The 25,823-nt window shown below is 44.5% G+C and overlaps 1 protein-coding gene across 1 annotated transcript; it reads left to right on the plus strand.

Moving 5' to 3' along the window:
• The first annotated feature begins 15,259 nt into the window (after positions 1-15,259).
• Positions 15,260-17,365, plus strand: LOC133889073 (transcription factor BHLH156-like). Its single transcript, XM_062329528.1, has 3 exons — positions 15,260-15,852; positions 15,985-16,374; positions 16,533-17,365. The coding sequence occupies exons 1-3, from the start codon at positions 15,355-15,357 to the stop codon at positions 16,656-16,658; spliced, it is 1,014 nt and encodes a 337-aa protein (XP_062185512.1). The 5' UTR covers positions 15,260-15,354; the 3' UTR covers positions 16,659-17,365.
• The last annotated feature ends 8,458 nt before the right edge of the window (positions 17,366-25,823 follow it).

The raw sequence follows: 25,823 nt of genomic DNA on the forward strand, positions 1-25,823 counted from the left end.
GAGCAGCTTAGATTTGGCGGGTTCGTTGAGATTCGAGTGGGATACGGCGACGACGGTCATGTTAAACTCGGACTTGGGGCAGCACAGCGTGAGGAAGAAGGCGACGGCTCACGGGCGTTACACGAGGGTGATGGCGGATTCGGCCAGTGTCAGAGGATTAACTCCTGTCGCAGGGATTCCGAGAGACCCCTTTTTAGAGATTCGGCTTGGGGGATGATCCTGAATAAGTTCGTCGGAGAAATAAATGGAAGTGGAAGTAAATGCAACGGCCGGTGGTGGGGGATGATCGACCTAGTGCAAAGAGAAGTAAATGCACCGGAGTTTAGACAGGTTCGGGCCGCACGGGAGCGTAATACCCTACTCTTGTATGGATGCAATAACTTATCCTGAGGGGGGACCCCTCAAGGATGTCTCTAGTTACAAGAATATAGTGTCTAACTAGGAGCTTGAGGCTCCTTGTTCCTTGGTAGGGGCTCTACTCAGGCTTGCTTGCAATGTCTTTGTCTGTTGTCTTGGTTCGTTGTGTGGTTCGTCTTCTTCGTCTGGGTGTCTCGGTTGACGGCTCGGGCTTTTGTTTTACTCAATTTCCCTATATCTCCTCTTCTCTCTGCATGCCGATCCTTTTATGCACTCGCCGGCCGTGACATACCCCGAACGGGAAGGAAGGGGCACAAGTTCCAAGACGCCACGACTGAGAAAGGCGTCATCATTTTCTCTGGGCGAAGTGACTGGGGCAGTGGAAAAACGCGGCGCGCGTCTGGTCACTCGTCACTGTAGGCGCCCTGGCGACGGGCGTCGTTGAGAGGGCCCACCAGGCAGCCACAGAGGCACCTGGCGTGCCCGCCCTGTCTTGTTCCTCTGCCGCGGCAGGGCGGCAGGCGGAACGCCTTGATCCTGGTGATGTTATCCCGAGACATACGGGATGATACGAGACGGGACCCGTGCAATTAATGGCCCCACGCCTCTCTGCCAAAGCATGGCAGGGACTGACACTGCGGCGGGAGCAGTTAGGGATGTCAGGCTGCGCACGCCCATTAAATGCGGCCTCGGACCTCTGACTGGCTGACACCTCATCGGCGGGCCCCTCGGGGGCCCTTCTGTGTCGTCGGGGCACCGAGTGCTCGGGGGTACTGTTCACCTCCCCGAGCACCCTCTCCCGAGAATGCCTACCCTTGCCCTCGTGGTACCGGGCGCTCGGGGGCACTGTTTACCTCCCTGAGCACTCTCTCCCGAGCACTCTCGCACGAACCTTCGGGGAACCGAGTGCACAGGGGCCGCCACGTGCAACCCCGAGCACTCTCTCCCGAGCACTTTTGCACTAATCCTCAGGGAACTGGGCGCTCGGGGGCACTGTTTACCTCCCCGAGCACTCTCGCACGAACCTTCGGGGAACCGAGTGCTCGGGGGCTGCCACATGCAACCCCGAGCACTCTCTCCCGGGACTTAGCTCTTCTGATCGTCGGGGGACTAGGGTGCTCGGGGGTGACCGGGCACCTCCCCGAGCACTTTCTTCCCGGTACTTGGATTCTGCGGGTCATCGGGGAACTGGGGTGCTCGGGGACCAGAGGCTGTGGCCCCGAGCACCTTCTCCCGGAACTTAGATTTTCCTCATCCCGCGGGAAGGGACCTCGCGGGATGGTGACACGTGGCGGATGGCTGCCCTGGCCTCGAGACTCAGGGACCCCCGGTTCCTGATACACTGACAGCCAGGGTGCCAACAGGGGAGGCGGGCGGTGCGGGATGGCTGGGCCTGGCCTTCGGTTGACCCAGGTAGGGAGCAGGCATGGAGACGGGCCGGGAAGCGACCCAAACAGAAAGAAATGTGGAGGGCAGAAGGGGATGAAGAACGGGCTGGCCTGGGAGGGAAGAAAAGAATTGGGCCGAAAGAAAAAAAGAATAAAAAGAGAAAAGGAAAGTGATAGGGCCCAATGAGAGAAACTATATTTTCTTTTAAGAAAGCATTTTTCAAACTTTCCAAACTTCAAACGACGTGCCTCGATATTTTAAAAAAAGATTTTCACACAATGAAAACTCTAATGCATCTATACCAGCATGAATGCAACACATTTTAATATAACCTAAATTAATTATTTAATTTAGAAAATAAAATGTTCATCTAGGGTTTTGAGACAAAAAAGAGCACCTTAATTGTAAAGAAAGGAAATAAATTATTAATGTTTCATCTTTTTAAAAAAAATTAGGGTGTTACAAACCTACACCCTTAGAAGGAATCTCGCCCTCGAGATTTGGACGGATCGGAGAAGAGATGAGGGAACACAAGTTTCAGATCTAATTGTCATTCCCATGTCGCTTTTTCTTCGGAATGGTGTCTCCACCGCACCTTGCACATACGAATCATTCTGTTTTTGGTGATTCGCTTTGTTGTCTCTAGAGTCTTGATAGAATACTCCACGTAGGTGAGATCCCCTCCAACTTCTATTTCCTCTAGGGGCATTTGCTCTTCAGAAACTGGTGAGCATTTCTTCAACTATGATACGTGGAAAACATCGTGAACATCTACTAAGTGAGGCGGTAGCTCCAATTGATACGCTACTTCTCCTTGCCTTTCCAACACCTTCAAAGGCCCTATAAACCTAGGTGCAAGTTTTCCTTTGACTTTGAACCTCTGAAAACCTCTGACCGATGAAACTTGTAGATATATGAAGTCATCTGCTTGAAAAATCAACACACGACATCGATGATCAGCATAACTCTTTTGTCAAGATTGAGCTGTCCTCAAATTTTCCCTGCTCTGATGTACTTGCCTTTCTGCTTCTCTCAAAATTCTAGGCGACCAGGTGTACTTGTCAAGTGTTTGGCCTAGAGCAACGATGTTCTACATCTTCTTCTATACAATGCTTCAAACGGTGACATCTTCAAAATAGCCTGATTGCTACTGTCGTATGAGAACTCTGCATAGGGAAGATTTTTTTTTATCCCAACTAATCTTGTTTTTTTTACGACACAAGCTCTCAGCATATCTTCCAAAATTTAATTCACTATCTCGGTCTGACCATCGATCTACGAATGATATGCTGAACTAAAAAAGTTTAATCGGGTATCCAATGACTCATGTAGCTTTTGCCATAACCTGGAGGTGAACTGGCTTCCTCTATCAGACTCTATCCTCTTTGGTACTTCATGAAAGCATACCATTCGGGCTGTTTACAGCCCAGCAAGTCTAGGTCCTGTGTATGTGGTCTTGACTGGAATGAAATGAGCAACCTTTGTCAAACGATCCGCTATAACCCAAATAGAATCATATCTAGATTGAGTTCGGGGCAATCCAATGATAAAAATCCATACATATTTCTTCCCATTTCCATTCTGGTACTTTCAAGGTTGAAGCAGTCCAGCGGGTTTCAGAACATTAGAGACCACATATTCTGCTTCGCTTTATTGCGGGTCTACTGGTTTGTACCTTGGGTAGGTGGCTAACTTTGACGTCTCTGACATATATCACATATTATACAATCTCTCTCTTCATATCGTACCACCAATATCGATTCTTAAGATCTTGGTACATCTTGATGCTTCAAGGAAGTATAGAATGCGTAGACTCATGTGCTTCTAGAAGTATTGTTTCCTTGATAGATTTGATATCTGGGATGCAGATACGCTTCTCAAACCATACCGTTCCATTCTCATCCTTGGTGAATCCTGGAGTATTACTCTCCTTAATACACTGTTTGACTTCCATAATCTTTTCATCCTCAAGTTGTCCTTTACGAATATCTTGTTCGAGAGGTTAATCAACTTCGAGTACCACAGCTTTTGTGTTGTTTACCAATCTGAGATTAAGTCTCTCAGGTCGTCTATTTTGCACGGTCATCACTCTAAGATGAGCCTTTCTGCTGAAGGAATCGACAACTACATTCGCCTTTCCAGGATGATAATTGATTCCCAAGTCATACTCCTTGATAAGCTCTAACTATCTATGCTACCTGAGGTTGAGATTTGGTTGAGTAAAGATATACTTCAAACTCTTATGATCCAAATAGATCTCACACCTTTTTCCAATCAACTAGTGTCTCTATATCTTGAGTGCATGTACCACGATGGCTAACTCTAAACCATGTGTCAGTTAGTGTTCCTCATGCTTCCTTAATTGCCTAGATGCATAGGCTACATGACATTCTTGCATGAGAACACATCCTAATCCTCGACGAGAGGTGTCAAAATAGATGGAGAACAACTTCTGTGTATCTGGCATGGCTAATACTGGTGCAAATGTTAATCTTTTCTTCAACTCTTTAAAACTTGACTCACAAGTAGGGGTCCATTTCAACGTTTGACCTTTCTCAAGTAACTTTGTGATAGGCTTTGCAATATTGGTGAAATCTTCTATAAAACGATGGTAGTAACTTGCTAAACCAAGGAAACTACAGATATCAAAGACATTCTGAGGAGGCTTCCAATTCAAAACATCTTTCACCTTACTTAGATCCACTGCTATTCCTCCAACGGAGATGATATGGTCAAGAAAAGAAACTTGATCTAGCCAAAACTCACATTTTCTCAACTTAGCATACAATTGATTATCCCTAAGCTTATGTAGACCAATCTCAGATGTTCTACATCTTTCTCTTCATTCTTGGAGAAAACTAAAATGTCATCGATAAAGACTACTACAAACTTATCCAGGTACTCCATGAATACCTTGTTCATTAGATACATGAAGTAGGCATGGACGTTGGTCAATTCGAAAGACATGACTCTTTACTCATATAGTCTATAACGAGTGATGAAAGCTGCTTTAGGGATATCTGATGCTCAATTCTTCAACTGATGATATCCTGAGTGAAAATCGATCTTGGAGAACACACATGCACCTTTAAGCTGATCAAATAAGTCATTGATGCTGAGAAGAGGATACTTATTCTTGGTAGTTACTTCTGGAATTGGAGTGTAGCTTCTGAGTACTATCATTTCGTCAGCACACCTTATTACTCTATTACTCTTACTGACTAGCCTCTTCCAAGAACAACTTATGGGTCTTTAAATTCCAGAACCAATAGATTGGCTAGAAAGTCTACTCCCCTTAAAAAGAGCGGACTTCTTTGACATGCATTTCCAGTTCATGAGAGGTAGACAGACTAGAAATAGAGCAAATAAACATTAACATTTCTCGGATAGAACGAGGGAAAATGAACTTCTATGCAAGTCTTAAATAGATTGTACTTAAGCCACATGGTTTGATGACATGAAGATATAATATCAGATTCTCATTATTACAAGGTTGCACTTGACATGTGGTATATCACTCTCAACTTCTTGGTGCCTACCAAGCTTCTTTAGGCTTGATAACATCCTGTTGAGCTTGACTATCTTCAGTTGCTGCTTGAACGTCGTGACGGCCTGAATGTTGAACTGGGATCTTCATCTAGGGATGAGGGTTGATCCGGTTCCAGGTTTAAAGCTTCTTAGGGCATTTGTAGGCGTAATGTCCTTCTCCTCGACAGCAGAAACACACTACTTTCTTGTTGGGCGGAGCATGGTACCTCTTGGAGCTCTCGTTGACGAAGTGTACTTCATCTCCACAATGTAAACACACTTTCTTAGCGTCATGAACAAGAATCCTCAAGGGACATCGGTTGGCATATGTATTTCTTCCCCACAACAAAAACATGCCTTCCTTGTAGGTGCACCTGGGGTTTGTTTCTGTCCAGATTTATAGAATGGGGAATCTGAATGTTGGGGCATGGGAGAGGAGCTTTTCTGCCGTATCATCCATTTCTTGACTGATAGGACATTTTCCTTGTTGCACTGATCCAACTTGATTTTTGCATTTCTTAACACGTGGCCTCGTTCGGTTGAAATTCGCTATAGGTGATCATCCAATCACTGATGTTGAGATCCTGAGGACAGCTTTGCATCCTGGTGTCCTGCTGTCCATAATTGTTCTGAGTGGCATCATATTTCCATTACGTGCTTGGGGTTCAGGCTGGGTTGGCTTCACAGTGTTGGTATTGACCTGATTTGGAAACTTCTTAGGACACCTATTCACATAGTGTCCTTTATCTCCACAATGGAAACATCTTTTGCTTGAGGCAGGAGTGGCTGGGATATTCTTGGCTTGAGGAGTTACAAGTGGAGTAGAACATGGTGTTTGATAATCAGAGCACTGAACAAGTGCTTGAGGTTGAGGCCTATACGGATTGTTTGGACGAAACATAGGCCCTTGCTAAGGAGCTTGAATTGACACATGGGGATGTGCGTTTCTTCCCTGTCCTTGGAATGATATCTTTCTCTTTTTCCTGTTGTCCTACTAACTGTGTTCCTCTTCTGCACTCAGACTTTTAGTGATCTGTAGCAATCTTTCCATATTCTGAGCTATGCTTTGGAGGATCTAAGTCGGTGTTGCTAAAAGTTGCACCTTGTTGAACTGTGGTGACATATGCTGGTTGTTGTCGTTGTTGTTGGGGTTGGTGTCCTCACCATATTGGTCTTTCTTTGTGTTCACCATCTAGTTAGGATTGAAGAGGAAGGTTGGGGCAAGAAGAGAAAGGACTAGAAGAAGAAAACCCAACTATACTATTAACTATAGAGATATATAAGGAATGTCGTTGTTACCAGATGCTAAAGCATCCCACTACACACTCTAGCACTCAAACAGAAAATCCAAATCACTCAAGGCACACCACACAAAAGCACACTACTAATATCGTTCTAACTTTTCTGAAGAATAGGGAAAGTCCTCCTATGACTCAGAAGACTAAAACTGGAAGTAGCACAAAGGTAGATCTTCATGTCTTCAGTGTTATGGTAGATGATTCTTACTTGTAGCGAAGAGTCTTCACTTTATCATCAGAATCTTCATACGAGGTAGATGCATCAAGTGAGATCTTCAAAAGCATACTTCTCAATCGGAGGAATCGGGATTGGTTCAACAACTCAAAGTTTTGAAAGGGGAAGTGTAGGAAACTCATTTTTCTCAATAGATTGAGGTAGGTAAGTAGAGAGAGAAACTGAGAGGTCAGAAAAGTATGAGAATGAGTTTTCAAAATAGGCTTTTAAAATTTGAACTTATGGCACGACTATTCTATTTAGACTTGCGTCCTGCGGCCGACACGGCTCTGTACCACATCTGTCACACCCGGTTTTATAAAGGGGCAAAACCATATGTAAACTACATATATGCCATGATCAAGTTTTATACATGCAACGACTTTATTAGTGTATCACACAGTGCTATTATTACAACATTTAACTTAAACAAGATAGAAAGATCTCAAAATCTTTAACCAAAACACTCTGGCGAAACACAGCGAAGCTCCCATCTTTCATAGGCAATTGATCGAGGGTCCACCAGCCTAGCAATCTTCATCTTCATCTTCATCGATGTTATAGTCTGGTTCTCGTTCATAGTCTGAGCAACGTTTGATGCACATTTAGATGAAAATAGCAAGTGTGAGTTCATGTCGTACTCTGCAAGTGTGGAAAATAAATGACATACAGGCTCAAATAAAGGAACAAAGCATAACAAGTTAGATTTGTATAAAAGCCAACTATGCTATCACAGAGTTATAAAAGCATCCTATTTAACCATGTGATTCACCATTAGACTTCCAACTCCTAGAAACATCTCCATATGTTTCTCAACTTCCTAAAAACCACTTCAGGTTCTCAAACCACCCAACTTGATACGCATCACAAATAACCAAAAACCATCCAACCAAACCAACTAATAATGTGAGGATCCAAGTCTCTCATGACCGTGAGCACGACTGATATATTAGATTTTATACTCTGTAGAGGTTATCCAGCTTTCCACATGAGTCACGACTTCCTTGTTGCCGTGTTTGCAAGACACTTAATACACGCCTATGGTGTGTCGCCTGAAGATCACTACAAGGCTGTTACAAACTTTCATCTAGTATGTGCATGCCCACTAGGTTTCACCACCGTCAAACTAACTTTTACACCACCCAGAAGCCCCTTTTTGCGCCTTATAGCTTCAGAAAGATTTACTCTTCCCTTCCACTACACATCCCATACCACTAGCCAAATGGTTCTGGTCTTAGCCATTCCCACACATCCACTCTTATGGTTTGGCACGCACAAAATTAGAATACACTAGTTAATAGGCCAGACCTATCCCATACCAAGCCTCGTGGTTGGTACGAAACTTCTTGGGTTGTCGTTCCACAAACCGGTCCTTACTTAGGTGACTTGAGCATATGCCAAACCAACAACATAACTCTAAGCACCTTCACCTTCACCTCTTTGCTCAAGGCCTAAGGTTCCATGTTGCTATACCATTACCAGAATTTTCCAACTCATAGTTGCATAGTTCATTAGTCATGTTTAACTGACTACCCATCCATACCCTTGTGCAAAGCTAAGTATAAGCTACCTAACATAATTACTACTGACAACTAGGTGATAAGGAATATATGGAACATGGTACTATACGTAAATAGGATTCAGAATTAACAGCATGCATATTTGAAATAAAGAACGCATTTGAAAACTAGGATCAGAATGTTCAAGGACACTTGCCTCTTCCAACTTGCTGCTCAGACTCTTCAAAAACTTGATCCTAGAGATTCTCGAACTCCTCCTCGTCTGCTCTAAAACACACAAAAAAAACACACAACAAAACTAACTAAGACCAATACACCAAACAATAGCTAACATCTATGAAAAAGCTACTGAAAGGTAGTACACGCTACTACGAACACATGAGCATGAAAATCGCCTAAATCAGAGCTAAAACGAGAAAGTTATGCTAAAAACAAGTTTAAGGTTAAATTTGAAAAAGAAAATAACTTGTTTTTGAATAAAATAGAAAAGACAAAAGCCTTTTTGCAAAAATATAGGGACCTATATGTAAATACAAAAAAGTTTAGGGACTAAATTGTAAATAGATAGGGGCTTTTTGGTTAAAATAGAAAATTTCAGGGGCAAAAGTGCCACTTTTTAAATTAAATAATCCAGAATGCTGACTGGATAAAGGGTTGGTGAAGCTGCACGACACAAGGGTGAATTTGCTGAGGTGGCCAGATGACGTGGCACTAGGCGGCTGACTAGATTAAGGATGCCATGTGTTAACTTGTGATTGGCCAACAACTCTAATCTTGACCGTTCTATTTGGATCCGATGGCTGAGAGACGGGGGAGGGGATTAGGTGGCTGACGTCATGGCAAGACAAGGCGGCGGGAGCTCGGGTGCGGCGGCGGACTCATCGGTGAGGGCAAAAACCTTGTCGCCAGGCTTGGGGATGATGGCGAGCCACGAAGGAGATAGAGGGGCAGATAGTGAGCCTTTTTGACTGCATACCTAAAGCGGTTGGGCACAAGACGCAGGCTGGCGGTGGGGTAGATGACAGCGATGTATGGGTCTTTGACGATGACAGTGTTCTGGCGGTAGAGAGGTGACAAGAAGCGGCAGAATCAACTCCCCATGAGCTTGCAGTGCCGAAGGTGTGCTTGGGTGTGGCAATGCACGGCTAGAATGACCAGCGGGGAAGCTTGACCAAGCAGCAATGGGGATGGGCGGCGACGACTCAGTGTGGGGTGAAATAGATCAAAAAAAAGGGGCACGAGCTTAAATAGATGGAGGATCAGATAGCTGCGGAGAGCTGCTCGGATTCGGTGGGTTCTTTGAGATTCGGGTGGGATACGGTGGCGGCGGGCATGTTCAACTCGGACTCGGGGCGGTGCAGGATGACGAAGAAGGCGATGGCTCCCAAGTTTTATGCGAGGGCGATGGCGAGTTCGACCGGGATGTCAAGAGGGGAGGCGGGCGGAGTGGGACGACTAGGCCTAGCCTTCGGCCGACCCAGGCAGGGAGCGGGAGCGGAGGAAGAACGTGCTGGTCCGAGAGGGAAGAAAAGAATTTGGCCGAAAGAAAAAGGAATAGAAAGAGAGAAGGAACGGGATATGGCCCAATGAGAGAAAATATATTTTCTTTTAAGAAAGCATTTTTCAAACTTTTCCAAGCTTCAAACGGCACACCTCGAGTTTTGAAAATAATCATTTTTCACACAATAAAAACTCTAATGCATCTATACCAACATGAATGCAACACATTTTAATATAATCTAAATTATTTAGAAAATAAATTTTTCATCTAGAGTTTTGAGACAAAGAAGAACACCCTAATCCTAAAGAAAGGAAATAAATTATTACTATTTCCAAAAAGTTGAAAATTAGAGTGTTACACAAGGGTAGTAGGTGTGGTGAAAACAGTCTTACCATCCCCATGGTAAGCTACCCTCTCAAAACCCAACCCCAAAGCTAAACCAGCCTGATCCGCGCACATTTTGGTCTTGGCCAAAATCAAGTTCATTTTGCCCTTGCCATCTGAGCATTTCTCCACAAGAGAAAGGAGATATTCATTCTCGACCATGAGCTTCTCAACTTTTTCTCTAACCCAGCTGAGCTTGTCCTTAAAGACAATGCTGGTGAAACAGTTTGATTACATATCCTTAGAACTTTCAACACTCCAATCTAGATTATAGATCCTTTATGCACTTGACTTTCACATCAATATCCTTTGAGAGCAAAGGGTAATTCTTGCAAGTGCCTAAGAGAGTAGGTCTAGACTCCTCCTCAACAAGCTTCTTCTCGGCAGTCTCAAGCCGACTGGCAACTTGAGCATGCAAAGTCTGAAGATCGACAAGCTCACTCATGATCGTAAGGCAACTCAAACTCAGAAGATAAACATTCTATCCTAGACTTGAGTTCCTTTACTTCTCGAACTGCTCTCGTAAGCAATCTATCCTGACTAACAAAAGCGTTATTCAAGGTATCAACCTGAATAGAAAGCTGGTCATATGTAGGTGATACCTCAGAGGGGTCAAGCTTACGACCGCTGTTGTTGTCGTCCACCATGAAACAGAGGCTGGTGAAATCCTTGATGTTCCTCTTGCTCTTCTTAGGCTACTCCTCCTCCTCTGAGCTTTAGGAAGTGTCAACGTCACTAAGTGCTACCACGAAAGCTTGAGAAGTCGCCTTGGCCACCTTTTTGGTTAGCTTGTCACGGTTCTTGAAGAAGGGCTTCTTGCTTTTCTTATGCTTTTCATGGTAATACCCGCGATCTTCCTTCTTCTTGAGCTTTGAGCAATCAGCTTTGAAATGAGTGGTATCACCACACTCATAACAAGCCCGAGAGCCACCTCTCCCCCAGTCTCTTCTTTTGTTGTAGAAGCGGGTGAACTTTTTTATGATCAAAGCAAAATCCTCATCATCAAGTGTGTCCACCTGCTCCTATGTGATAGAAACCAACGAAGACAAAGCAAAGCCACTGGATGAAGGGTTAGCAGAAGAAAGGCCAACTCCAGCAGGACTACCACCACTAGGTACTGAAACCAACATTATGTTCTGAGACAGGGACTTTCATAGGCCTATTCTAGACACCTTGGCTATCTCGATGAATTACAGTTTGTTGAAGAGTTCATCATAAGTTAATGTATCATAACTAGATGACTCTTCAATACTTGAGATCTTCACTTCCCATATACCACGATAAAGAGTATAGAGAAGCTTGATCGCCCTCTCATGATCAGAGTAGGGCAAAACACCTATGGATCTAAGGTTGCTAATAATTTCATCAAAGAAAGCAAATATGGCATCCAAAGACTCTCCAGGACCTTGCACGAACATCTGATATTCTTAGTTGTACATGCTTTGGCACCGAACTTTGATTTGGTTAGTGCCCTCATGAAAGACACTAAGAGTGGACCAAATCTCATGAGCAGTACGGAGGTGCTGGACTCTATCAAACTCATTACGACTTAGGCTGGTGAACAATATATTTCTTACCTTGTTATTGGCTTCATATTTTTCAATTTGAACCCGAGTAGTGCAAGCAACAGAAATCTCATAGTTGGAGTCTGCAACCTCCCATATTGCACTTCCTTGTCTTAGAAGATAAGCTTCCATACACACATTCCAAGAAGAAAAAGTCACAAACTTCAAAGAGCGGAATCTTCTAATGTCTCTCCATTAATGCCTACGGATCACAAAGATGGTTAAGGTCAACAAGTGATCAAACTAGCTCTGATACTAATTGGAGGATAGAGAATGACGACTAGATGGGGTGAATATGTGCCTCACAAATTTCTATTACAATTGATGGTCTTCTCCTATTTAGATCATCCAATGTACCTCAAAACTTAAGCGAAAGCAAAACGAAGAGAAACTTAGTTGCTATGGAAGTTTCCAAGAAAGAACATAGTGCTCATGGGTGTAGATGAACACAAGGTTCAATTTGCACTCATCCCATACTTCATCACCAAAAAATATAGCAACTTTTACGGAAGAAAAACATAGAACAAAATAAGAGAGCACAGGAAGAAGAAACTCTTCGAGTTGATGATTTAGAGGCAAGGGAATTCAAAACCCATTTATATACATTCGTATGTGAATTTTATGCTTCTAGCAATAAGAAGAATATCTTCTCAAGGTGGGAAAATTTCAGCCTTCAATCAAAAACGAAAATCACAACCAAAAAGGAAAAACTCACAACAAAGCAAGGGAGCCAATAGAAAGAGACTAGAAGGAGATGAACACAAGCATCGAAAGAAACAATCTCTTCATTTCTTGTAGATGACAACCCTCATTTAGGCAGATTACAAGATATTTTTCTCACAAAAAGCTCTCACTTATTACAAAGGCTAAGCTCTCATTTTCTCTCCTCTAAAACCTATCTCTCAAGGCTCAAGTCCCACCCCTCTATTTATAGGCCTAGGGAGGTAGCTTAACGAGCAGCCCGGCGTGCCCGCCCGGTCAGAGCAAGCCTGACACAGCAGGGCGGTAGGCGGGGCACTTTGGGCTTCACGATGTTATGCCGAGGCGCGCCGGATGTCGCGTGATGGGACCTGTGCATTAAATGTCCCCACGCCTCCTTGCCAGGCCATGACAGGGACTGGCAGCAAGCGTGGGGGGAGCAGTTGGAAGTGACAGGCCACACGCCCTCTTAAATGCAGCATCGGGCCTCTCACCAGCTGACACCTCACCGCTGGGCCTCTGTGGGGGCCACCAGCAAAGGACTTCTCAGGCCCTCAGGGAACCGAGTGCTCGGGGGCCACTGTTCACAGCCCCGAGCACTCTTTCCCGGATATGCCCTTTCTTGGTCCTCGGGGAACCGAGTGCTCGGGGGCCACTATTCTTGGCCTCGAGCACTCTCTCCTGGAGCTGGCTATTCGGGTCCTCGGGGAACCGAATGCTCGGAGGCCACTGTTCACGGCCCCGAGCACTCTCTCCCGGAACTGACTTCCCTTGGGTCCTCGGGGAACTCGGGTGCTCGGGGGCCACTGTTCGTAGCCCCGAGCACCCTCTTCCCTGTACTTGGCTTTTCTTGTCGTTGCGGGACTCGAGTGCTCGGGGGCCATTGTTCGCAGCCCCGAGCACTCTCTTCCCGGCACTTGGTCTTCTCGGGTCATCGGGGAACTCGGATACTCGGGGACCACTGTTCATGGCCCCGAGCACCCTCTCCCGAAACTTGATCTTCTCGTCCCTCGGGGAGATAACCCCCGCGGGAGGGCGCCACGTGGAACTCTACTGATCTGGCATTGGGACTCGGGGACCCCGAGTTCCTGTGTCACCGACAGCGACGGTGCTACCATCCGAAGCTGCTTGTGGTGGATAAAAGACCGCAAAGCTCTAGCGGCCATTCGATCTTATCATGTGGCTCAAATCACATTTCCCTTTACTCATGTGTGTAATTCGTCCACCGTGGACCATGGATCGGCCCTCAGGCCGTGGTCCATGGGTCCATGGACCTTTTCCTTGAGTTTTCAATACAAAAATAATTCCTTTATCGATTTATGATGTCATCTTTCACAATAATCGAGATTTTTAGTAAAAAAATTAATCGGTTTATTCTCTGAAATTAAGTAAAATTTGCAGAAAAGCCCCTAGAACTTCGAAAGCTTATAATTTTTTGCTCATAGCTTCGATTTGGACGATTTTCACTCTCAAATGTTTGTCGCGACGTGTAGAATATTTTTTTTATACGGTTTTTACCTAATTTTAGTACTGTTTGGTATACTGTTCTTAGTAGTTTTCTTGTATGTTTTTCTAATGTGTCATTAGGGGGTGATCAGTTTGGGAATCTGCAAGATCAAGTTTTGGAAGACTTCGAACAACCCTCTGCTGAAGGCAAGTATCCTTGAACATCTTGCTTCTATTTTAGGATATTTATGTAGTTGTTTATCCTTCATTTCATGCTTGTCTAAATTGGAATCCCATGTTAAAGTTTACTAGATTATGTATGATTATCCTTAGCGCCGTTGATGAATTATGGATAATGATGAGTAGTTATGCTATTGCTGTCATAGTTGGGTAAATATTAATCTTGACTAATGTCTATGCAACAAGAATCGGATATGGTAATTTTGTAGCAATATTGTATAGGGATCATAACAGGATGTTTGTGTGATGATGGTACCGGAATGCACGTGTGTGGGTAATGCATAATTGGTTTGTGGTTGTTCTTGTGTGAGATCCTAAGGACCGGTTCTTGAAGCATGTACCCCGGCAAAACCATACAACCATGAGGCTTATATGGGTACGGTCTGACCAATTAGTTAGCCACCCCTTCGATTTTGTGGGCACCAATGAACGGTTGTATGGCACAAGAGGAGACTTCTGCAGTGATGGAATCACTATTAACGGTGAAACCTCAGTAGGTGCCTGCAAGTTGGCGGGAACTTGATAAAGGTCTTGTAGTGAGACCTCGACTTCACACACTAGAAGTGTGAAGCAACACAGGAATCATGACTCATGGTAAAAGTTGTGCAAACTATGTAGAGTGTCAAACTGAACGATCAGTTGCGTTCACAGTCAAGAGCGGTTTGGACTTCTTCTGGATTAGCTGAGACCAGGGTTCTAGTATGGTTAATTGGGTAGCCAGGTAGAGAGATTATCTGATGAATCTTGGTAGTTAGATGGAATTCGATGAACTGTTTTTTCTTGATATAGTTTCACACTTAGTAAATAGAATGACTAGAGTAATCCACCAATTGAACACCGAGGAGCTACGTGGCCATGTTTTGAGGGAGGATGAGTGTCTGTTTTAGCTATGTAACTTGGGTACCCAAATTTTTCTGGTAAAGAAACATTCCGCAACAAGGTGTAGGCAATTCTCAGTCAATTGCTTGCAGGGGGGGCATGACGAGGTGTATGTATAGCATTTTCCAATTGAAAATAAACATCCATAGGCCATAGTTTAGTTAACGTAATCTAATCTTATCTTTCACAGTGGTGACAGATGTTAATTCCACAAAAGAGCCCGATTCGATTCGATTCGATTCACACTTCCGATCGAGCGAGCTATAAAAAGAGCACACCATTTGTGCTCTTGGCTCGCCTCCAAAGATCATATCACCAGACCACAACATCGACCATGGACATGGAGCACCAACTACACCAGTTGCTGCACTTCTCGCCTCAGGAGCACCTCATGGTCAGCTCGGGCTTCTTCGACGTCGGCCGCGGCGGCCCCGCGCATCTCGAGACCAGCGTGTTCGTCGAGCCGGTCGGTGCTGTGGCGGGCACCCATGACAGTGCGTGGGTGGAGGACCTCATGCAGCAGCTCGGCGACGAGCTGTTCGGCGGTGATGTCGATGCCGCCGGGACGGGCGACCACCAGCCGTGGCAGTGCGACGGAGGCTCTCCCGATGATCCACTAAGCCTGAGCATGGACGGTAACGGGAGCCCTCCACCGGGGGAGCAAGGCGCCGGGGAGCTCGCCTCCGAGCCGCAACGCGACGACGGCGACGTGTCGGCGGCCACGCGGAAGAGGAGGGACCGGTCCAAGACGATCGTGTCGGAGCGCAAACGCAGGGTCCGGATGAAGGAGACGCTCTACGAGCTGAGGTCGCTCGTCCCAAACATTACAAAGGTGCGTTCTGGTCTTCTGGAACACGGGAATTTTTTCTCGGTTCCTGCAAGAACAGAACTGAATTTTTTTCCAGCGCAATTTCTGCAAGGATTGACTTGCAACGGCATTTCATCATGTGCACGCGCCACGCAGATGGACAAGGCCTCCATCATCGCCGACGCGATGGTGTACGTCCAGAACCTGCAGTCGTACGCCAGGAAGCTCAAGGAGGAGGTCGCGACGCTCGAGGCGCGGCCGGGATCGCCTAACAGCCAGCAGCAGCAGGGCCGCCGCCAGGACCGCGGCGCGCCTCCCGCGGACGGCGGCAACGCGGGTAGCGCGGGCCACGGCGCGCGGGTGACCCACGTGGGCGCGACGCAGGTCGGCGAGGGTAGGTTCTTCGTGACAGTGGAGTGCGAGCGGCGGGACGGCGTGGCTGTGCCGCTCTGCGCCGCCGCCGAGTCGCTGGCGTGCTTCCGGGTGGAGAGCTCCAGCCTCGGGCGATCGGGCCCCGACCGCGTTGCGTCAACGCTCACTCTCAAGGTAACTATTATACATACGCATGCGTTAAGTTGGCGCCACGTAGTTTCTTTTTCTTTTTTTAGATGCTGGGGCCATTTAGTAATTACTAATGCGCATCATTTCATCGTCTGTTTGTGCATTGATTGTACTGATTGGTGCACGTGGATTGCAACGTGCAGGTTAGTGATCAAGTTGGGGATGCGAGTGCGACGACGATTGGCGAGGGCACGGTGAAGCTTTGGGTGATGGCGGCTCTTCTCAAGGAGGGCTTCCGACCCGAAGTGACAGTCGAGAACTCCTCCTGATCCATCCATCGATCGACCGGCTAATGTTCAGCCTCCGTTTCGAATGCCGAAATTTGGGGGGACTCTTGCCGGGAATCATTGCGATTGCAATCCCTGTGTGACCCGGGGGGGGGGGGGGTGTTGGCTCCCCCAATATTTGTGTAATTACTCAGTAAAAATAGTACTATTTAGGTAATTTTGTCAATTAAGCTTTAAAAATGGCCACCTCTACTTACATAATTCATCCATCATTTAGTGTTGGCCCTTCTAATTTTATGTCCCAGCTTCGTCACTGTATACGACTAATTTTGTATCCCAAACTAGGCCTCATCCGCTCTGATTAGTTAGTTCTTTCTTGTGTACCTTGGCGGTACGCGCGACATATCATCGTCGCTTCCGATTGCAGTTTTTTTTTCTTTGTGTGTATAGTGTACAATCTGTAATAGGCAATGAAGTGAAAATCAGAAGGACAAGAGAGGGGGACAGTGGGAATAATCAATCCATCATGTCTTGGCGGAAGTCGGAACCAACGGACGAGTACCATGGTGCGTTGCACTTTTCTCACTTTCTTGGTTGACACATGGATGCCATGAGTTTTGTCACATCAGTGTCGATCCGCCGGTCGCTCAAAGAACGGTGGCAGCAGTTACGTTCGTTAATTTCAAAGATTATTATCTTTGTAGTGACAGTTCATCCTTTTAACACGCCGGCGCATTACTACATAATGAGTCATAAAAACGGTTCATGAAACCTCATTTGTCACTATTTTGCAACCGTTTTTCACTGTAGCATTTATGATAACGGAACTGTTTTGGATAGGGATATTATTAGACAGAGTTCTGGGATGGAGCTGTTTCGGACAGAGACATTATCGGACACGGTTCCAATATAAAGTCGTTTCTGATAAGGATATTATCGAATACGGTTCCGAGATGAAGCCGTTTCTGATAAGGATATTATTGAATATGGTTCCGAAATGAAGCCTTTTTTTAGTTCATTATCAAAAACAGTTGTACCTAAGAACCGTGTCCAATAATCCTACGCCCCTCCCCAAGTGACCAATTTCTGGGATTGCATATCCCTTGCACACATTCAAAACAACATCAATATATCACATATTTTTCACAACATGACATTAATATACCACAGAGTTTGATAGAACAAGTCCAGAAGCATAAATCCAACAAGTTCGACATCATAAGTTCACAAGCACAAATCCACAAGTACAAGTCCATATGCACATGACATAAACTGCAGACTAAATCAAGTTTCAATTGTGGGCTTCCGGGAAATAATAGTTCCTTCTTTGTTGAGGACCTCTCGGTTGATGAAGCTACAAAGTTGTCCTCAAATACATTGCAAGTTCTTTTCCTGCAAGGCAGTAGTGGGAATACACCACTGCACTTTGTCCCTCTCGGCCTGCAAAAAGAAGATATGAAATTTCATACAATATGTGTGTATATATATGGAAAACAGAAATGAGAAAATGAAGATTAACCAAATCGGAATATTCGAAGGTATGGTGAAAACTAATGCTTGCATGTACCAGCAAGTACAGAAGACACATTGGTTGTTTTCTTGGTGCTGCTTGTTGCACTATAAGAAAATAATTGATAGTCATAAATAACCTAAATGGTTGTGAATAATATGTTACTACTGTAATAAAAGTTGAATAGGTTCATAAGGTAAATTAAGAATGACTTGATGGCATCCATAAAACTGTTCCTATCCAATTTAGCTTGCATCAACTCTACATTGGTATAGTATATCAGAAAACTGAATGGTGTGAGCAATGATTATTTAGTAATTAGCTATTACATACCGAAAAACCGAACATTGGTAAAGCTTTGCCTTGGCATTCCAGCGTTTGCATGTTCCATCTTCCAGTTGGACAAACATTTCCCAAGCCCTATCAATTGCAGTTGTAATAGGCTTCATGGATTCTCGAGGGTAGTTCTTGGAGTCCATGTAAACCACTGAGCTTGTGGTTAGATAAATAATAGCCATTAGCTAGTGCCATTTACTCTCAGAGTTGTAGGCACCTACAATGTAATATTTTTCTCGGCTGGAGATTAGAACCTTAAAGATGTAATCCACTACTACTTGCATGTTATTATTTGCCACGTTCTCATTGATGAGGCCAGGGTCCAAGAATCCCACCTTCTATGTGTCAAGTCGGGCTTCTTCAATCATGTACAATATCCACCATCTCATTAACCCAATGTCAAGCCCTTGTATTAGTAGAGTAGGTGAAGGTCATCGAATGTTATAATGAAGTAGCTGTCCTCGCCAAGATGCACCTCATGCGAGATGAAGCCAATGATACCTTGCGACAAGTCCTTGTTTTCGTTACTCCTCTTCATGTACCACCCATACAGTTTCTGGCAGGCAAAAGTCATTGAGTTTAGATAGGTGTCGTTGCCAAAAGGTAACCCCAACTTGTACAGATATACCTGAGGTTGGTCCTTCTCCTTCTCCTTCTCCTTCCTCTTCGCCTTTTTGTGGGCTTCACAGGACTCAAAATGCTTGGTTCAGAGAAAGATTGATGGTGCTTCTTCACTAAAGGTGGTTGCATGGCCACCACATGAGAAGAGATCTCAAGTAATCCTGGTAACACTGGAGAGGGCGGAGCTTGTGATGGCAGTGGGTCAAGGGCGATGTCACTCTTGGGCCATTGGATGAAATACCGAATAGCCTACCCAAGTATTATAGTTTCATCATCTGGTGGATACTTAAGCTTCACAATTCCAAAAAATGGCTCCAATCCATCGAGACCTTTGCATTTTCTGGATATATCGGCACCATGTGGATCACATCTCCTTCGGTACGTGCGTAGGCCATCCCTTTTGCTGCGTCTATGGGTTGTTCGTTAACAATGACCTGCAGTGTGCAGGCGTAGGCACCTACAGAAAAAATGCATGCAGGTTACATACTATCATGGGCCAAAACCATCCATCGTGTAGTAAAACATATCTTCACTGCAAACCTGGATGTCATCGATAGGATAAGTGTCGACAAGTTGAGTGAATGCACAACTGCTCCGAAACTCATGCATGGGTGGGTGTGCTCCGAAAGAGGCGGGCACAACCTGGTGCGACTGGGTCAGGTGGTCTATCTTTTCCTCCATGATTGATATGTGCTCTCGGAACTCGGCATGAACTTCCTCGATCAGTTTATTCTCATGATCTTCTATTTTCATCTTGCTGCTCCTATAGGAATCGTCATCGAAAACCCTTTCTTCCAGGTGGCGTACACGCTAACACTGCATGTGCGGCCTGGGTGCTACAGGCGACCAAGTGCTTTGGTTAGCACATCATCTTCCATGTCCAATCGAATGGAGCCTTGCAAAGATTCGGCAGTCAATCGACGCTGCAAGGGTGAAGTACATGGTTAAGTAATATGTGGAGAAGACGTGGTCACAAAACTACAACATCTATGTAACACGGATTTATTACCATTTCTTGGGACACCTCTTGGTCCTTGGGGTTCTTGCGGATGAGCTCACCCGTAGGAGTTTTGGAGGTCCTTTCTCGCACCTAGTTTCGAGCACGCTCGGTTGCTATGTCAGAGAATGGCGGTTCTTGTCCTTTGCGGATTGCCTCCTCGTCCTCCCTTTACCATTCCTCAGCCTTACTGTTGTACCTAGCGGTACCAAGTCTGTGAGGCTTTCTGTTATGTGAATGGATTTCCTTGTAAACTTGGCTGATCTTTTAAAATTCATCTGTCAACCTTGATTGCACAAAGATGTCCTAGTCCTATTGTTGGATGAAGTTGTACTTCTCACAAGGCTACTGTCCAACTAGAGCATAAAACTTGATAAGCTTATGCTTAAATGCCTTAAAGGACTAGTTAATCGACTACATCACCTTAGATTGTACTAAGTCCTTATAGTGTTTGAGGATCTCAAACTTCTGCAAAAGGTCTTGCAAAAACACCTCCTTCTCATAATCTGCAATTGTTTTCCATGTTAGAATGTTGATGTTGATCCTCTCCTTAGCAATTACCCCACATGATGTACAAAATGCTTGGCCGATGAGGCAGGTTGGATTGGGTTCCCGGTCCGTGACACTTCAGTGATATGAAACCGGCCCTCGGGCATCTTGTTATGGCCACGACCATGCCTTTGTCGTACCAATACCACAGATGGCGAAGGAACGTCCAACTGCATTGACACATGCTGTGCCGCATCTTCACTTTCATCAGATGAGTTCTCTTCACTGGCTGGGTCAAAGTCCTTGTCCTCAAGGTCCGTTCTCTAGCTTGGCACTATCTTGTACTGATTGCCTTGTGTCTTCTTGTTTTTCTTGGGCGACTCATCCAAATACTTGGACAACCAAGCTACAACATTCGGGATGCCTAGTTGTCACATCCTCTCAATATTGCTCGTGATATTCCTATGCTGACCCTCTTCGAAAATGTCTGACAAGATCAAAAAAAAATTATGGATTACACATGAATATATGGATCAAGAACACACTTGCCTCAAGAACTCATACATATATGGATCAAGAACACACTTGCATCAATAACTCATGCATATATGAATCAGATTTTTGTAGGTAAAAATCATGCTAAACCTGAGATGATAACCTATACATATTAGTTCTTGATATCTTTGGTTAAGCTAGATAGACATGTACTCAAGTATATATTGACACTATTATGAAATGCCCTGTAAATTTCTGCCCAATGTATTGCATAATAAAATTCATTTGATTAGATATAGTAATCAAAATTGTACCAGCAACGGTTGGTGGCATGGATTTTGAGCCCTTCCTAGGCCTCGTCATTGGTTGAGAAGGAGGACGGAGAGGGGATGATGACAAGGATGATGTGTGCGGAGTGGAGGAGGCAGCGTAGAGTGGATGGCGTGGAGGGGTGGAGGAGGGGGCGTGGAGCGGCAGTGCGTAGGGGGGAGGAGGCGGCATGGAGCAGCAGTGCGGAGGGGAGAATGCGGCGGCGACACAGAGGGGAGTGGAGTGGAGTGGAGGTGGCGACGACAATGTAGAGTGGAGGAGACCAAAAATGTAGGGTTCCCGTGCCCTCATGCAAGATGGGTTGCAGCATCGAAAACAGTTCTTGTTCAAGGTCATTTCAGATATTATATTATCGAAAATGGTTATTATTTATAATTGTTTATTGTCTTACCTACACACATAACAGAATTTCTATAGACCAATGACAGTTTTACCTACATAAAACCATACAGGAGGCTTTAAAAAGAACAATAAAAGGAAACAGAGGGAATGTCTACATAGTACATTGCATCCACCAGCTGATGTAGTAACTGAACAAAATATATGATGTAGCATTCAAACTTTGAGGTACACTTTGATGTAGCATTCAAACTTTCAAGTACAACAGTAGGAAACCAAATCGACTACATTGTTTCCACTAAACAATAAACCCTTCTTGATGATCATTATGAACATAGGTAGCTTCATCATCCGACACTTCAGCCAATATTCCGAGGTCATTTCCCATAGGAGGCAACTCGTCAAATTGGTTGTAGTCTTCCTCATCCACTACGTTCTCCACTCCTACAATCGATCTTCTACTTGGGAGAACAATGGGGAACTTCCTGTTAGCTGGGTCGGTGACATAGAAGACTTAAATGTTTAGCAAGTATGAACGGGTCATCTTTATATCCCACATGTGACAGTTCCACAAGGGTTACACCATACTTGTCTATTTGCATGCCTTATGCTACTACCCAACATCACTTAAATAAGGGAACCACGAATGCCTTATAGTCTAGTTCCCAGATCTCCTCAATTAACCAGTAGTAGGGGCTCTTATATCCATTGTTGTCGTATGCATCTACATGGACCCCACTGTTTTGATACGTGCTCTTTTGGTCCTGGGATTTTGTGTAAAATGTGTAGCCATTGATGTCGTACCTTGCCACTTCACAGTAGAAGAGTTCGACCCTCTTGCCAACCTATTCAACGTTGCACTTGACCTTTCTGTCAACTCGGTGTTGTTTTCGAACCACATCCTTATCCATCGGTTGAACTGCCGCTTGTGCTTTTTTTCAATCCAAGCCTCCGACCGATTTCGATTATCTTGGCCTAGCACATCCTTATGCTCATTGATAAATGGTTCCACTTCAGTCATGTGTTCCAACACTCCAAAGTGTGCCAAACTAAATTCTTCTTCATCGGGATCTAGTATTACTTTCTTTCCAATGGTCCCGATACCCTAGAGTCTTCCTTCATGGCGAGACAGAGGCACACCTATTGGTGAAGTATCTTCAAGGTAATCAATGCATCACTCAAGAACATCCTCGGGTGTAGAAACTTCCACCTTGCTTCCCTTCAGTCTGTACCGGTACCATACATATCCCTTGAGAACACCCATGAACCGCTCAAAAGGGTACATTTGATGTAGATACATAGGGCCCAACATCTGTATCTCATATACTATGTGAATAATAAGATGGACCATGATGTCAAAAAATATTGGAGGGAAGTGCATCTCAAGCAGACAAAGAGTCTCAACTACTTCAACCTGCAATTTATCTAGTTGCTCAGGATCCATGACCTTTTGCGCAATCTTGTTGAAGAAGGAGCAAAGCCTAATGACTGTGTCTTGGACCATGTTAGACAAAATACACCTGATTCCAACACGAAGCAACTCTGTCATCATGAAATGATAATCATGAGACTTCATGCTAGATACCTTCAAATCTGGCATTAAAACAAGTTTCATTATATTGGATGAATATCCATATCGAACTTTCACCCCATTCAAGTGTTGGGGAACGGGTAGGCTACGCTAGCCTAAACCAAAAAATTTCTACCGCATTCACCTATAAAATCATACAAGTAGGAGATCAAAGATCATTACCACTCGACGTGCAATGCAGTAGGAGAAGAGTTGGAGTAGACCGATCCAATGTTGTGCGTGTCACCGACCATGTTTAAGCGGATGCATTGCTATCCTCGACCAGCTCTGAGCACCAGTCGCGCTCCTCGACCAGCTTTGGGTAGTAGTCACGCTCCTCGACCAGTTTCGAGCAGCAATCGTGCTCCTCGACTAGTTTCTCGACCAGCCACCGAGTAGGTTTGTCACATCCTCGACCAGCTTTGATTAGTTGTGTCATCCTCCACGACCAGTCGAGCAAGTATGTCAACCAGTCGAGTAGGTTTTTGACCAGCCAGGCAGTAACGTCATGATCTTCACACCGAAGAGATCAGCACCATAATAGAGGCAGTGCCTCTACGGTATCCACACGTACTGGGTAGGATCACTGTGTGCCAGTATGCTAGCACCACACGCACAGTTAGGGTTTTGGGAGATCGTGTGGAGGGCTGCGACTAGTGTTTCAGAGTGGCTCAACCTCTCGTGCCCCTCCCCATGCCTCTCCATAAATATAGAGCTTGCTAATGGGCTCCCACGTTGGAAGCCCTTTAGGACTCTAACTCCTCATGGATCACAATCCAATTAAACCCATATATGAATCCAATCCATATGTTTTGTTCCAACCCATAAAGTGTGTGACACATTAGGTTCATGTACAAATGGCTACAACTCGGAAACCCTTTCTAAACAGAAATCAATAGTGGTCTCTAGTAGGACATGTTGACTTCCGTGTATACACAAAGATCATATCGACTGAACCTTGATATACACATGCACTGATCCCTTTGCCTCATGACACCAGTTGAGCTTAAGGCGAGATACGTGCCACCCTTTGTGTTAGCTCGACCATTCACTCAATCGAGTTGTGGATTAACAAAATTTTGATTAACTCTTTAATCATATTGGCATGACCATGCACTTTATTATCCAACGACATTAAGAGGTCCAGAGATATCTCTCCCGTTATCAAGGAGAGGTAAATTCCATCTTGATTGCTCACAGCCCATGATATGTTTCATGACAAACCTGAAAACTACCTTTATGACTACCTAGTTATGGAGTAGCATTACATATTATGGGAATCAATGACAATCTTAGGTCTAAGGATCTTACTAGTACACCATTTGAGATGACAACTGATGGCACATTATAAATAATAATCCCAGCAATATCTCAAGGTGGGTCTATCCAACATCATGTTCTCTAACATAAATGTTCACATTATTGATTCTGTATCTCTAGACCTATGATCAACAAAACGTGATCATCAACATGTGTTGGTTTTATGAACCATCACAATGATATGTAACCAAGGATCAAATTAGAACAACATCATGATACAAAAAAAGAGTTTCATGAACAAGTCACATAGTTACTAATTAATGTAAATGATGGTCAGTCTTAGAATAACACATTATTCAGAAGTGCATCAGCATACGTGATACAATCATCTCTATGATTACCTCTAGGTCATATCACCTTCAATCTCCAACTTGCACTAGAGTCTATCATAATATAAGTATCTAATACCCATAGCTTTTATGTGCGCCTCATGCTTGGGCCATGGGAGTGGCTTTGTCAACGGATCAAAAATATTCAAATCCGTGTGCACCTTTGCATATCTTCATGTCACCCCGATCTAAAATCTCTCGAATGAGATGATAACGTTGCACTATGTGCTTGGACTTCTTGTGTGACCTAGGTTCCTTGGCTTGTGTAATGGCTCCACTATTATCACAATATAGATCTATTGGACTAGAAGCATTAGGCACCACACCTAACTCAGAAACAAACTTTCTGATCCAAATAGCCTCCTTTGCAGCTTCAGAAGTTGCAATATACTCAGCCTCCATCGTGGAATCAGTCACCATTTCTTGCTTAGAACTCTTCCAACTCACTGCTCCTCTATTGAAACAAAACACAAAACTAGATTGTGATCTCATCGTTGTTGGTTTGGAAGCTAGCATCGGTGTATCCATTTACAGTGAGCTCTTTCTCACCTCCATAGACTAGAAACATATCCATTTACTTCTCAAGTACTTGAGTATATTCTTTACTGTTATCCAGTGACCTTCACCCGGGTTTGATTGATATCTACTTGCAACACTTAGAGCATATGAAATTTCTGGACGTGTACAAAGCATGGCATACATGATGAACCCAATAGTAGAAGCATACGAGATTGCATTCGCCCTCTCGAGCTCATCAGGTGTCAAAGGATACTGACTCTTGCTGAGAGTGATGCCGTGTGACATTGGCAAGAAACCTTTCTTGGAATCCTGCATATTGAACATTTTCAATACCTTGTCGATGTACGTACTC

This window comes from Phragmites australis, chromosome 13, assembly GCF_958298935.1.
Source record: "Phragmites australis chromosome 13, lpPhrAust1.1, whole genome shotgun sequence".
In the NCBI taxonomy this organism is placed as follows: domain Eukaryota; kingdom Viridiplantae; phylum Streptophyta; class Magnoliopsida; order Poales; family Poaceae; genus Phragmites; species Phragmites australis.

Bases quoted from the DNA above. Each gene is read 5' to 3' on its own strand.
- LOC133889073 (XM_062329528.1), top strand. From the start codon at position 15,355: ATGGACATGGAGCACCAACTACACCAGTTGCTGCACTTCTCGCCTCAG. The intron at 15,853-15,984 runs GTGCGTTCTGGT...CGCGCCACGCAG, and splicing joins TCGTCCCAAACATTACAAAG to ATGGACAAGGCCTCCATCAT. The intron at 16,375-16,532 runs GTAACTATTATA...TGCAACGTGCAG, and splicing joins CGTCAACGCTCACTCTCAAG to GTTAGTGATCAAGTTGGGGA.